Source organism: Amphibalanus amphitrite, unplaced genomic scaffold (genome assembly GCF_019059575.1).
Source record: "Amphibalanus amphitrite isolate SeventyFive unplaced genomic scaffold, NRLGWU_Aamphi_draft 000391F_arrow, whole genome shotgun sequence".
Classification (NCBI taxonomy): Eukaryota; Metazoa; Arthropoda; class Thecostraca; order Balanomorpha; family Balanidae; genus Amphibalanus; species Amphibalanus amphitrite.
Genome location: NW_024881885.1, coordinates 449,861 through 464,900, shown reverse-complemented (window position 1 = coordinate 464,900; position 15,040 = coordinate 449,861). Strand labels below are relative to the sequence as shown.

At 50.5% G+C, this 15,040-nt stretch overlaps 1 protein-coding gene across 2 annotated transcripts in view; it reads right to left on the bottom strand.

Annotated features, from left to right (window-relative positions):
• Nucleotides 1–15,040, bottom strand: part of LOC122390318 (unconventional myosin-Vb-like) — a 65,388-nt gene that overhangs the window by 35,436 nt on the left and 14,912 nt on the right. For both annotated transcript variants that reach the window (XM_043383106.1, XM_043383107.1), the window contains exons 2-10: nucleotides 11,677–11,784; nucleotides 10,386–10,554; nucleotides 5,015–5,159; nucleotides 4,509–4,717; nucleotides 3,760–3,936; nucleotides 3,184–3,407; nucleotides 2,699–2,830; nucleotides 2,265–2,480; nucleotides 1,777–1,917 (exon numbers count right to left, since the gene is read on the bottom strand). In XM_043383106.1, the coding sequence (XP_043239041.1) occupies nucleotides 1,777–1,917; nucleotides 2,265–2,480; nucleotides 2,699–2,830; nucleotides 3,184–3,407; nucleotides 3,760–3,936; nucleotides 4,509–4,717; nucleotides 5,015–5,159; nucleotides 10,386–10,554; nucleotides 11,677–11,784 (1,521 nt within the window). The remainder of the gene's footprint in view (nucleotides 1–1,776; nucleotides 1,918–2,264; nucleotides 2,481–2,698; nucleotides 2,831–3,183; nucleotides 3,408–3,759; nucleotides 3,937–4,508; nucleotides 4,718–5,014; nucleotides 5,160–10,385; nucleotides 10,555–11,676; nucleotides 11,785–15,040) is intronic.

Below are 15,040 nucleotides of genomic sequence, written 5' to 3'. Positions count from 1 at the left end.
GGTGCCCCCCTTAAATTTGATGTATTAGTACCAGGGGCGGATTCGGGAAAACTCCAAGGGGAGGGTCATGAATCGAATGGTGTACCCAAAATTATACCTATACCCAAAATTAAAACCTCAACGGATTTCGGCCACTTAATTTTGGTGGTGCCCTATTTTCAGTTTTTTTTATTTTCTTTATCTTTGGTTAGTCATGTGATGACTGGTGCCCCTGGAAAGACTGTGGTACCTACCTACCCTGCCCCTTGACAAGCCTACGGTGGGCCCTGACATGACTTAGGTGCCCATGGGCCCTGACAGGCTCGTGGTGCCCCTGACAGGCAGGCCTGTGGTGTCCTTGCTAGGTCTGTGGTGTCCCTGGGCCTTGGCAGGTCTGTGGTGCCCCTGGCGAGCCTTTGGTGCCCCTGTTAGAACGCAGGTGCCCTTGACAGGTTTGTGGTGCCCCTGACAATCCTAAAGTGCCAACAACAGGCTTGTGCCCTTGTTGGCCCATGGTGCCCTTGCGAGGCCCATGGTTCCCCTGCGAAGCCGATAGTGCCCCTGGCAGGCCTCTGGTGCCCCTGGCAGGTCTTTGGTGCCCCTGGAAGACCTGTAGTGCTTTTGCTAGGCCGATGGTGCTCCTGACAGGCCTGTGGTGCCACTGACAGGCCCGTGGTGCCCCTGCTAGGCCTGTGTTACCCCTGGCGGGCCTGTGGTGCCCCTGTCGGCTGTCAGGCCTGTGGTGCTCCTTGCAGGCATGTGGTGACCCCAGGCCCTAAGTCATGACCCATGTGACCTCCCCCCTGGGATTCGCCACCGATTAGTACTGCGATGGCTTCTTGGGAATTTGATACATGCAGGATGAATGGAATTTATCAAACGACAATAAGGAAGAGACAAACACATAGGTACTAGAGGATCAGCTTAAAGTTAGCCACACATACGGGGGTGAACTGCCATTTTCGTTTAGTAAAAAAAAAATAAAAAAAAATTAAAAAAATCATCGTGTCAGGGCTGTGACGAAAAATAAGTGGCCTAAATCCGATGAGAAAACAGGATTTGGGGGTACCCTAGGTTTGGCTCCTTGAGCTGGTGCCCCCCTCCCCCCCCCCTTGTCTCAAATCGTTCCGCCGCCTATGCGTGTTTCAAGTTGACCGGCTCATTAAAATCACAAAGGCACCGGGAGAAACCGATTAAAACCACAACATTATGCGTCAAACAACAAAACACTCAACCTGTATGCCTAGTTGGTAAAAGTTTCATTAACAAACACTAGCCCAGTGCAGCAAACTCGAGCACATCAGTATCCCAACAGCTAGCTCCTCTCCCCATCCGCAATAACAAACCTCTCAACGTTTTACCTCAAACTCCTTCTCTCGCGCAAAGAAATAGTGCCGGTAACATTAGCTACATCAAACCTCTCGGTGTCTCACCTACCTAACAATCGACCTGCCTTATCCTAGCAATCAGCAGCACTTAGAGGAGCCTCTTGGTTTAACTCATCTTTCACCCCCTTACCCAAGATCAGCACCAATCTCCCTAACCGCGGAACTGAACCCTTCAATAACACTTACCCTACACTCATTGAGCAGATTGAGTACGCCGAGCCGCGTCTCAATCAGAGACACAGTGTCTGGTTTGTGCTACATCAGTGACGCAGTGTTACATGTGAATACCCCAGGAATTAACAGCCACCGATCCCTCAGCAGTCGTTTCCCAGACATTTATCTTACCCTACACTCCTCGTCGAGCATCCTACACTCAGCCTAGACTCCTCGTCGAGCATCCTGCACTCACCCTACACTCCTCGTCCAGCAGGTCGAGCACTCCGAGCCGCGTCTCGATCAGGTCGATACACGGCTGGTTGTCGTAAAAGTCGATAAACGTCCACTCTATCTGCTCCTTCACATACTCCTCCTGCTCCAGTTTAAACACGTGCTGGCCGGAACAAGAACGCAGTGTTAGTTACAGTGTTGAATAATACGGAGAGAAGTCAGGAATGAGTTTTGACGTATCTAAAGGAAAACGAATTAAAAACGGGTGTTCAGCATTCAGGCTCTCCGGGGTTTTCAATTGACAGTAATGCGGACTATGGGGGACTATCGAAAACATGGAAGGCGATTGTGAAAAAAACAGTTAGTGAGCAACGTAAAATGCGAGCCGTCTCAGATTGTTGTGCGGAATACCGTATCATTCAAAATTCGATTTATCGGTGGACAACATGAAAAGCAATAGCTTCACTGAGCCGTCCGCACTATCACGATCACCTAACGATCCTCCCCTACCTGGTTGAATTGCTGTTGCAGCTTTTCATTGGCATAGTTGATGCAGAACTGTTCGAAGCTGTTGACCTCGAACGTCTCGAAGCCGTAGATGTCCAGCACGCCGATGAAGCGGTGTACCTTCTCCCGAGTCTCCAGGCTCTTGTTGATGCGTGACACGATGTGGGAGAACACCTGGGCGTAGATGTGTTTGGCCAGCGCGTCCCGCGACGAGGTGGCCTGTGGAGAGCAGGGCAGAGGGCGTCAGAAAGGCAATGGTGTCAGAATAGGGCGCAGGGGATTGGAAGCCAATGTGTGAAATTTTAAGTGCTCGCTATGCCGTTTAGCAAACAGACTAGCCACTCCACACCTTTACTCCTAGCAGTCTAACCGCAAACAAGGACCATCCTCAGTTCTCTCCTAGAGTGCCGAGGACTGTCACCGATCAGGTTACTCACCTCCTTCAAGTTCATGCTCTTGGTGAACGTCTCTCGCATTGAGACGATCTTCCTCTTGCAGAGCCAGTGCCGGATTTGCTCGTGGTCCACGTTCAGCAGACGGGCCACCACTGGAAGACATTTGTCGCCTTTCTGCAGAGGAAAACGATGGCAAAAGGTATCAGTGGGACAATATATTTTGCCTAAGGGGTGTGTGGGTAGAAAAAGCGACGGTTATTTGTCGGACGTAATACACGAGCGCGATTCACTAATCTACCCGATTTTTCGGTCACTGCTTGTTCTCGAATATGGCCACCCACTTCTAAATGCCAGATGCCATCACAACAAGTCAGTTGCCTAATTCTTAACCACATCGCGCAAGATTCCCTCTAATTCTATATCTGCAGCAAGCCGAACCTCCCACCACCCTCATCCACCCACCCTACCCTTCGCAGTCTCTTCCCCCCCCCCCTCCCCAGCTCCCTGATCGCCAGTCCGCTCCGTACCGTCACACTGCACGCCTCCTCGCCCCCGGCCATCTCCTCCCTGAACTGAACATTGCCCAGGTGAAGGACGGCGGCCAGCGTGCGGAACAGGGCCGTCTGGACGCGCCGCTCCAGACCCAGCAGCGTCAGAGCCTCGCGCGTCTGATCGAAACAGCGCGCGTCGTCCACACCGGCGATGGTCGGCGAGCCGCCCTGGTTCAGGTAGAAGAACTCGTCCTGGTGGCCTGCGGGAGAGGGAAGAGGAGATTAATCAACCCTGTGTGAAACTGTTTTATAGTTCATGAATGCGGTATGTGTTTATTTCAATTGAATACATAACCCTACGCTATGTTTGTCAAATCCATCAAGTTCGATTAAAAAGTACAGGTACACAAACAACTTAAATGTAGCTCAGATGGAAGTTACATCGAAACCCTTCGTTCTTCAATTTTAAATCTAATTAAGAAAACAAATCTGTTTAGAGCTCCGTTCCTCGACTATCATCTGCCACTGCCTCTTTTTTTTTTTTGTCTGAACTTCATTTCTGCACACACACTACGTACTAACACACACCCGCAGTGCCAGGACGGTACCTACCGAGCTCGAGTTCCTGGAACTCCTCGCGGTCGGCAACGCTACACAGCTGGTAGAAGATGTGATAGTTTCGCTCGTCAGCCGCCTGAAATACCACGCGCGACTTTTCCAGCAGGTAGGTGCGCATGTTGGCCGCCGAGATGTGGTATGACTTGTTGAAGTCGATCTCGATGAACTTGCCTGCCGCGAGGATTGTGGTAAGTGGATTAGTTCAAAATGCTAGGAAGCAGTGCGATTAGATAATAAAAACAGCATACAAATCCCCGAATGCTCCATGGTCGATGTCACTATGCAAATGAATAATATCATGGATCAACATCAACATCCGCCGTCAACTTGAACTTAAACACCTTACGATATTCTTTTTTAATTCAGCGAAGACGAATCGAAAAATGTAACATTTGCCAAAGCCGAAGTCCTCTAGAAGCCAATGGCGGACATAATTTGTGGTGAAATTGGTGCAGTAGAATCAGAAATGAATGTAGAATAAGTTGGTATCTGTCTAGTGTCTCATACCCCTACTTTGTATATGAAAGAAGTTAGAGCCCACCAAGTTTTAGATTCATCTCTAGGGTGTGCGCAGGGTGTGCCCAGCCAAGATACCTATGCCCAGCTGACTGCGGGTCCAAAGATGAAAATTTTGTATGCGTATCCTGCGTAACTTAGACAAAAGCGAATTGCAGAGGTAGTGTTTAATTTGCGCAAGATAACACTGCAAAACTGTATCGTACTAGTCCGCTTCAGTCTCTCACCGAAGCGACTGCTGTTGTCGTTTCGGATGGTCTTGGCGTTCCCGATAGCCTCCATGATGGGGTTACTGGCCAGCACCTTCTTCTCGATCTGAGTCTCCTGCTCGGCCGAGCCGCCCACGGTAGCGAAGTAGCGCATCGCGTACTTGGCCGAGACCGTCTTCCCGGCTCCCGACTCGCCCGAGACGATGATGGCCTGGTTGGTGTTCACCCTGTCAGAGAGGTGAGTGGTTATAGGGATGCGGTGTGGTGAAGAGCGAGTGTTACGGCGGTCGAACACTTGGTCGGAAGCGTGTCTTCGCACTTCGTTTCCATCGCGCATCCCTACTCCTGAGTCGCACACTATCACACCGAAATCGCTTCAACAGCGTCCCACCCCACCCACGAAACACGCCCGAGCGGACCACAAAGATCAAACCACCTCCCTCTTCCGAACACCCGATCGGATCGTTACTGGGTCCTCCCCCTCAGGGCCACATGGGCAGGCTAGTGACATCTCTCTCGCCCACCTTTCCATCTTTGTGTAGGCCTCCTCTGCGACGGCGAATATGTGCGGGTCCAGGTCACCCATGGCCTTCCCGCGATACGCCCAGATGGTCTCCGATCCATAGATGGGCAGCTCCTCGTAGGGGTTAATGGCGACCAGCACAATACCTGCAAACAGTGCAACAAGTGAGTGTAGTGAGTTTCGCTGCCACGTATCTGACATACAGGGTGTCCCATAAGTTCCTTCTCACCTATATTTTTCTTTTAGGGGCTCTCTTATTTAAAGCCACGCTTAATTTATTTTGTAACTGAGCTTTTGGGGTTGCCATGGCAACTGTGAATATGCTCCACGGTAACTAATTCGTCTAGACAAAATGTTTTTTGCTAGAGAATTCACTTCCTGTGGAGACGGCTTACGCCGCAACATAGAGGTCTCCGATACGGGTACGTCTCGGTATTTAGTCCGCACGTGGGCCATTCGCGACGGTTGAGGGTGATTTAGGCCATCCAGTCTGTAGCCAATGTCTGTCGCTAACTGGACGCACAGTCTTAGCGTTAGAAAGTTGGTAAGCAGGCTTTTCAGGATGGATTACCAGCTGTCTAAGAGTATTATTTCGGGGTACACAACTCACGGTCACTTGGGCTTAAACTTAACGGAGGACGCAAAACAGTCGAAAATGTCTTAAAATGGCCAAACATTTGTTTCGTTATGCCTGAGGCTAAAAAACTGCAGGGCCGATGACATCAATGTGGTCATCTGGACTACTCAGTCCGTGTCCGAGATAAAACACCCGTCCAAACCCCAAAACGGTCCCATATGAGCGACGGAAAAGGCCTTCGTGTCATCACGCTTTATTCCTATGCAAAAGGCCAGGGTCACGGTAATGTGGGGTAAAATGCGTCCAGACGCTGAGCAGGTTCCGATTGATACTCCAGAAACAGTGTCGGGGACGCAGAATGCTTCACCAAGAGTATCTTGGAGGAGTTTCAGCCTTCCAGCTTAACTCGAACCGCAATTATGAACACATTTTTTTAGGAGAAAATGGTATCCGGGAGGTCGTAGGCCCATCTTCAAGCAAGACAGTGCATCAGTGCAGAGGCCAAGCAAATCTTAAAAGCAGTGTCAGGAGACTGTGATAGGCGTCTGTGGCAAGATCACATCCCAGGCAACTCATCGGATCCAAATATCATAAAAATGTGTTGGAAATATTGAATCGAGGCTCGTCGAAGCGAAGCGGTGTTCCAGCCTCGAGGAGCTCACGGCGCATGTCAAGATAGTCTGGGCTAACTTCAAGCCTGCTATGCTGCCAAACATGCCGGTTGGCATGCCGCAGCATGTAGGGTAAGGGCGGGTAAGAGTACGCGGGCGATAAGAGTACGCATCAGCTGTTTCGGTTGCTTAGCAACGCGGGTTTGTCGAGTTCATGAAGTGACATGAAGCCGCCAGTGCGTGCTTGTCACCAACGGAAAGTGGGCGTTGAGCGGCGACGCTGTTGAGTTTAAGGCGATGAATATTGTTTTCGAGTGTTATGATGTTATTATGGTATGGTGAAATAATTTTGATACTTGGCAGTTGAGATAAGGTACGTTTCCGTGATTGTTGTGGGAAACTTGTGAGGTTATCTGGGGAAATACTGTGCAGTGCAATATTCTGTTTGCGAAGTTTTGCATAACGTTTCGGGGTTGTTTTGTGCGCGAATTGCATGTACGGTAAGAGGACGCACTGTTCAGGAGGGTAAGAGTACGCAGAATTATACATTAAATCGAATATACAGAAATATAAAATTATTAATCTATCGCTCAATGACGTTTGTTTTGTAGGTATATCATCAATGGTGCACTGTGATGCAGATGCGTACCCGAAATTCTTCCAAATACGAGTTATTCTCCCTTTTGATTGTGTTTTTTAAGAAACACACGACATGATTATTTCCTGATTTATAGACTTGAAAGATTTATTTTATGTTTTTCTTTTTGGATACTAGAACTAACTTAAATGCCTTCTGAGTTTGAAGTTAAGCATTTGGACAGTACAAGCTGCATAGGTGTGTGTTCATATGCTTGCGTACTCCACCCGCCTGGCGTGCGTACTCTTACACACCCCATATGGTAAGAGTACGCAACTGCAGTGGTTCAGAAAATGTCAGTTTTAGACCACTTCCATTTACGCTGAAGGATCGTTGCCCCATGGGTTGATGGCTAATTCAACGAACTTTAATATTTCCTATTTGCGAGTTCTTTCTTTCAAATATTAAACAAATGAGAGCAAGAAATCCACTAAGTGCGTACTCTTATACGACTTCACCCTATTCATGTGTTTGTCCATGAAATGGGGAGCACATTGAGGGGTCATAAACATATCAAAACGCAATGTACTCTGTTGTACATGCAAATATAAGGTGAGAACGAACTTATGGGACACCCTGTAGTGAGTATCGTTGTCACGCTTTGTAGTATGTGACTGGCGAGTTTTGCTGTCACGTAGCAAAGTCATACCACTAGTTCTGCAAAGATCCTCAACGTCAAAAGTTCGTTCCACATTATAACAACTACGGGCTATATCATCAGAGCCATTGTAGGCACCGGGGCAGGCTGGCGGTCGCACCATAATAGCATGACCTTTAACCAGCCCGGTGATGGCGCTAACCGTGGGACGGCTTGGTCGGGAGTCGGGACCATATGAACGCCGCTGTAGTTGGGATGAAATACGACCGACCAGAACCGTCAAATGGCTTCCATTGGACGTCATAACGGCGAACAGCGACGGAACAGTACTTATTATGGTCAGCATTTTCGCGTTACACAATTTGTGGTTGGTTTTACTTTGCGAGCTAATTGAAGAGACAGACGATCAGAGTACTGTGCGTTGGTTACTGAATGGTCCACCGGTCTTTAATTCCAATGTCATCGAACAAGCTGGGCGATTAGAGGCTTCATAAAATGTCCGCATGAGGCAAGACGTGAATTGTGGATGAGCTATGTGAACTGTATATGTAGTCTATTCATCTCCAAAACATCTACGCCCTACAGACACATCTTCCCACAATGCAGTCACACTGCCAGACACCTAGAGCCCCGCCCCCTGTCCCGATCCCCCCTGACAGCTATCAGTCGCCGCTGTGCCAATCGCCACTGTTCAATGTGCCGCGGTATCTGGCCGCCAGAGACAGGGATGTGTACACAGCGCGGCACGCGACAGTGTCCGACGGTCCGACCCCGCCCCCCGTTCGGTGACTCATCTGTCAATGCTGACATGTAGAGGACTCAGAGAGCCAAATCGAACAAGTTGTCACGGGAGAATGAGCTAGATGAAGGGAAGTTCACACATTTTTAACGTATAAGTGACTGATGTTTGAGCAAACATCGGCAGCTGGCCAGTTTCAGAATGAATCTCATGCAAGCCTGCAGCCGTTATTGATACATACATAACGATTTATACAGAACGTCAAATCCGTGTGCTGTCAGCACGGAAAACCTGTTGATTTTGACCACCCGAAAGCTCAGAACGCAATTTTCCAAATCACATCAGTATACCGTCAATGGATATCAACACCAGCTTTGCCGATGACAGTGCAGCGCCTGATAACCACAGCCTGCAAGGCGACGGCGAGAGCTCTGTGCAAACCCACAGTGGCCTAACTGATCTTAATCTCGCGGTCACACAGCTACCTTGCAGCACCGGCGAGGCAGCGTGACATGGCATGCGGGTGGACACTGGACAGTGGACAGTGACACCGCATGAAAGCCGGTTCAACGATACCACCGCGTCAGCCTTGGACAAAGTTACCGCTCAATCAGTGATCAATCATCGACAGGAGGAAATCAGACCTCAAACTACGCCTACCATTTTTACTTGGGGTTGGGAGCGCTAAAAATAGACCGGTGATAAAAGCATAAGTCGTCAGAAAGGTGTCATTTATTGAGCAAAATGTTACTTTCTTTCATCGAGATACACACGCAATGTGTGTTTATACGATGGCCCCAGGTTAGAGTTACCGAAACGATGTCACAAAACTTTTACGGAGTTCAAATCGCACATGAAACAGGATCCAGGAAATCAATCCTTTCGTCCACCCCCACCGCAGTTAGTTGTAAAGGGCATTGAGCAAAGAAGTACTTGCTTGGCTTCGAATACCGTCCAATGAACTCGAAGCCAGACGTCGTGTAAGATCAACGCATTGCAAAGGATCCTTACAAATTACTAGAAAATAAAACTAATGAATGAATGAATGTACGAATGAATACATGAATGAATGACTGACTGACTGACTGACTGAATGAATGAATGAATGAATGCACGGACAAAATAACAGACTCAACTGACCGTGTTTCTTCTATTATGAGAAGCATTTACTGATTAAATGACGATGATTCACCCGTATCCACTATGTCTACACTACGTGCTTCAATGAAGCGCGAATCCCCGATTAAGTGACAAGACAAGTGCGGGTTTATCTGGTATCAGTAGAGATACCAATCGTCCACGTGCTATAAATGCAAATACTGAACCGATTATAACGATTATCGATGGATGCTAAGCAAGCAAGATTAGCTCTGGGGATCCTGTGTGAAACAAAGTACAAAGGGTGGCTGAAATAAGTAATGCAGCTTGTTGTGCGACAATTCTAAAAATGATCAATACCTAGCTTGCACAAATACCAGTCACACAAGCATATGATGGCAAAAGACTGATGCAGAACATCAGATCATGAATGGCGAATCAACAAGAGAGACTATTTGCCTGAGCAGCACGTTGCCTGGCTTCACCACCTTCATTTCGTAATGGCTCAGACTGTTTTTGTCGAGTCAACGACAACAAAAGTGAAGACTGAATAGTATGTATGATATTGTAGCGAAATATTCACTTATCTCCGCAAAGAAAGAGTCCAAAGGTAGTGTAGTCCGGAGGTCGTATATCGAACATAATAGCGAGAAGCGGTAGCTGTGTGCCGAAGACTATTGCTCATGTCCGCTATTCATAGGGTTCATCAGTACCCAAGCATATGGAAGTGTCCCTCATAATGAAGATGAGCTACCACAGGCTGAACCCATAAATCAGAGCCGCGCAGTGTGAGCAATCATTAGTCGTAAAAATAAACAAAAGTGCACTATACAACGCCGTTAAGTATCACAGTGTCAGCAGACTAACACATCATTCATCTCCAGAAAAGGGCCATAAAGTACACCATATATCATATATAGGACTCGGACCTCACACGGGACATTATATCCAACCCTGCCACAGTGCAGCATTCTACCGTGTGCCAGAGCGTCACGATTTGTTTGTTTGTTGGGGTTTAGGGGCGCAGCAAAGACATGGACGGCGACGTCATTGTGCGCTTATAATTGTTATTTTGTTACGATCTCATACAAGGTGCTGGTTCCACCACTGACCGCAGTATGTGTAGATGGAGCCGTGGTTGGCGAAGCGCACGCGCAGGTTGTACAGTACGGCCGGCTCGTGCAGGTACGACAGACTGGTCAGGTCGTTCTCGCCTATCAGGATGTCCGGGTTTCGCAGAGGTGGCAGCTCCGAGTCGTCCTTTACCGCCAGCTCCCGCTCCTGAGGACGAAAGGGAACGGAGCAAACGGGTATAACGGGGCTTGGCTTCGAGTCATCATTTTGTTTGTTTTGTTGGGTTAGGCCCTTTCGGTCTGACAAGACCATTGCAGAGCCGGAAGGATGATAGGAATTAGGGGGAGACATTGGTCTGGGCAGGCATCCTAGTGAGTCGCCGGGGCTGAGCCCGTCCAGAGGACAGGCCACCCAGCCCCAAGGCACTCACTGCACCCGGCTACGGGGTGCGCTCCCTCGGGAGCAGCGGTGCCGCTCCAAGGGAGCAGCCCGCATGAGATAAAGTTGCCTGCCCAGCCCGGTAGGGGGTTGTGGCGTGGAGGAGAAGGATTTCAGTATCCTGAGGATAGAAGCACGGACAGGTGAGAGAGTCATCATTTACCGTCAGCTCGCTCTTGGGACGCAGAGGAACGGAGTTGATGGGGAGTTGAAGGGGATTTACCGAGAGTGGAAAGGTTACACTCACGGTATCTCGGGGTCATAACGAGGTTATCACTGGTGCATGATTTGCGTTTCCAGAGTCGCCAGATTGCATCCGTCATCGGTGCCCAGAATTACAAGGAGTAGCGAGCAAATTATAAAAGTCACAAGAACTGCAATGTAAAGTAATGGGGATCATGACTCCATAACTGCATAGAGACGACGAGGGCTTGACAGCGGTACCAAGGGGGGGGGGGCTGAGTCGACCGGTAGGTGGGGCGAGGAGGTAGCGAAGGATAGCTGGACGCTGTGGGAGGTGGGATGGATATAATGGAATAACGGTGCTGTGGTTGGCGAAAGGCAAAACAGGATCCATAAAAACCAGAGGATAAAAAAGGAAATAAAAGCTCACATTGCTAGGATCACAGAACTATATACGTGACCAAACAATTATTGCCATAACGTTTCTTACAATTCGGACATAACGACACAAACATTGTCCAATATAGACAAATTAGTGATATGATGAACTACACTGAAGATACCCGACAATACAAAAAGAGCGAGGGGAATATTTCAAACTCACATTTCAAACTAAGTGTCGAGAGACAGTCATATGTGCCAGATCAGTCGCTCATTACCACGGTGCCGCTGACGTTGTTCTGAAAGTCGCTGACGTCAGTCACTTACCTCTCCTGAGTCCTCGAGCTCGACAGTGAGCACGTCCTTGACATAGTCGGACTTGAGGGTGGCGCCTCTCCACACACATTCGGGGTCGCGCACCCATACCCGGGCGCCCTGCGAAAAAAAAGAATAGGTAATGTCAGGACCTGAGGGTGGCAGCACCTCGCCACGCGCAGACTGAAACCCGCGGGTCGCGAACAGCATTCATTCATACTAAGGTGCCCTGTGGAGAAGAGCTGTCAACTGTCACGAGCCACTATCAACTGTCAGCAAAATTTCACATTCTACAATACTCATCGGGCATGCACAGCAGAGTCATGTCAGCCAAAAAAATTGCATGTGACAACATAATGTATGGCAGCTTTAGGCTGTGTCATGTCGTGAAGCCGCTTTACACAAGTGTCAAGCGCGCTGAATTCCAACGAATTCGTTCATTGGAATTCAGCTCCAACATCCGCTCTAGACGGGTACTGAAAACAATGCATGCCTTCAGATTCATGCATGCAAGGTGATCGTAATCCATTCATTGATTCGCAAAAGAAAATCCAAGTTTTCTTTTCCTCGAAGGAAAGTACGGACACACATCCCCACACCACCGCCTACTGTCGTCGCAGCCGCACCCCTCGGCGGTCACTCTTTTCGCCCTACCTCCCGCCCCCACATCCCCCCACGATGATGACGCCCGCCGTCCACCGTCCATCGTCCATCGACCATCGACCGACAGGAGGTCCAGCCGACTGGCCAACCCGTCCCAGTACGGTACGGTACGGACCAGTCACAGCCGAGTTTAGTGAATAATAATATGATGGATCGATTATCCCTTATGAATGTTGGAGAAGGTACTGGAAATGCAGTTCAACTTCAATAAGGTCTGTGACCAATGACTAGTTTGAAATTGCTGGATATGTTGTACCTTTCCACATTGCTATATATGCCATTGCTGGCGATGCCGGGTAAGTCGAGAATGGCGAGCGGCGATTTTATTAGGAATAGTAGGCCGCGCAAGATCCACTACGGAGGGAGGGCGGCGCAAGGGAAGGCAGATAGGTGCCAGAGGCAGACGTTGATGATGCTCAGCCGATCATTATGCCCCCATTCTGAGTGATGCCTCAGGGCGCGGCGGCTGAGGACCGGGGTCGGAGATGATCCAGCTCGCCATCACCATGCAGTGCCAATGGGGGCGGGACAGCCGCTCGCCACCGCCCCCGAACGGCAAGCACCTCATCAATTTGTGGCTCTCGGGGGAGGCCGGCCGGTCGCTCAGTCCCGCGCTGATGGTGCGGTACACAGTACACACCTCCCCAGCGCCGCAGTCGGCGCCGCAGCAGGCCACAACAGGCTCCGGGCAATCTCATTAGGGCGCAGTCGGGCGCTTGTCTGGTCAGCATGAACGGACAAGGCAAAGCTCCAGAGTGTCTCCCGAAATACCGACATTAGCCACGTCGTGATGATCCCCAGAATTGTGAACCATCCAGGCTCAGTCGTATATTTGAAACTAAGTCGGCACGGTCCAAAGGGTGGCCCAAGGGCCGATTCCGTGGCTGGTCCATTAAAAGAGCAGGCAGTCAGGTGGCAGCGATGAGCTGAGATGCTGTCAAACCATCGGAGGTCAATCAAAGGATGGAGGGCCGTCAACGGGCAATCGAATGACGTTCCGACGGGCCAACGAAGAGCAATCGAAGGGCTATCCAGAGGCCAGAGAGCACTTGCCAGGTTGAGTGTTATGATCATTGATCACATCATCGGCGCTCTGAGATTCGAGGCAGCGGTGACGCGAGCATGTGATTTTGAGATGGTTAGGAAAGGATATCACGCGGTTCTAGGTGAGGATCTGACATGACTTAGTCACACCACTGCTCGTTAGCGAGATCAATTCGGCGAGCGGGTCGCGAAAAGGCTGGTGTGTGGTGTGGCCCTCATAACACAATGTCGTTACAGCAATGTCACACACTTAGCCTCACGGCTACAGCAGCATTCAGTTCATTCTATCATGTGTGGCACTTCATCCATTTCAATGAGCCCATTCATGAGACCAGGTCGACTAAATTTCATACAGACATGCCGTTTCATTGTCACACGTCAATTGCGCCACTGCCAGTCATACGCCCTTTCATCTCACCATTTCCTCGCCACCACAGCGCATCCAAGTGTCACCCGTTTAAACATTTACCGTTGCTCCTCACCGAGACAGACCATCTCTCCGTTGCCGTTCCATCCCAGTACAGTCCAGGGTGTCCTGGGACGACCCACGCCCACCGGCGACGCCCGGCGCTCCGGCAAGGTCAAGGTGATCGATCGCTGCTCCCGAGTCCCGACACAGGCGGCCGGCAGCCCAGTCCGGCGGCAAACACAGCCGACCAGAGCAGAGCCGAGCAGAGCTGGGTTGCTTCGAGCCGAAAGGCACGGTCCGACGTTAGGACGGTTAGGACGTTGCTGACCCAGACCCGGCCAGCCGCGTTATGCCGCCCGCCCCAGGCACAGCATGAGCGTGAGAGGCTCCGGTCAGCGGCCAGCGGTCTGCAGCGGCCAGCAGTCAGCGGTCAGCGGTCAGCAGTCAGCGGTCAGCGGTCAGCAGTCTGCGGTCAGCGCCGGCGCCGGGTCGGCCCGCGCGGCCTCTGATGACCGCCGTGATGGCACTCAGAGCACGCCGTTCGGTCCGAGCGGCGGCAGTGCCGGTTACTGGGTCAGGCCCGGGTCGGTGCGGCTCAGAGCGAAGAGCAGACGCCATCGATCATCATAGTGACGCCGTAATAACACGCGTACAACACTTACCGGACCACCGCGGAGTCACAACACCCAGCGGCCGGCACAGAGCTGTGAAAACGGAGAACGGAGTAGACTAAACGGAACGAGAAAAGACTTATAAATCGGATCACCTCTACCCAATCAAATGCAGTGCGCTGCTGAGTATTGTGACTATTGGAGTAATGACTGACATGCTCCTCAGTCTTCATTTTTTCAAGGTCGCAGACTTCAGACCCTTCTAACCAAGAGAAGAGCCAATGCACCACAGCCATCGACAATAGCCGACAAGGGCTTTGACCGACAGTGAATGGTGATCATCCCAGGCCGGCTGCGGCTGCGGTGGGCACTGCCCATCCCATTAGTGTCGGGCGCCGCGGGCTGTGCTCGGGCGCCCCAGGCACTGACCGTGGTCGCCGTAATCAGCCCACAGAATCTCTGGCCGTAGAGCCGCCACAGCAGGCCGAAGGAGGGCGTTTCGGGCACCAGCAGAGTCAGAGATGCATTGGCATTATCCAGCGGGCGGCAACCCATGAGGGAAGAGTAGTCAGCCTATCTGCTAGGCGTAACCGGAATTGAGCAGTCAGATTGCCGTAATCGACTGTTCAGCGTGTTAGACCTGCGACGT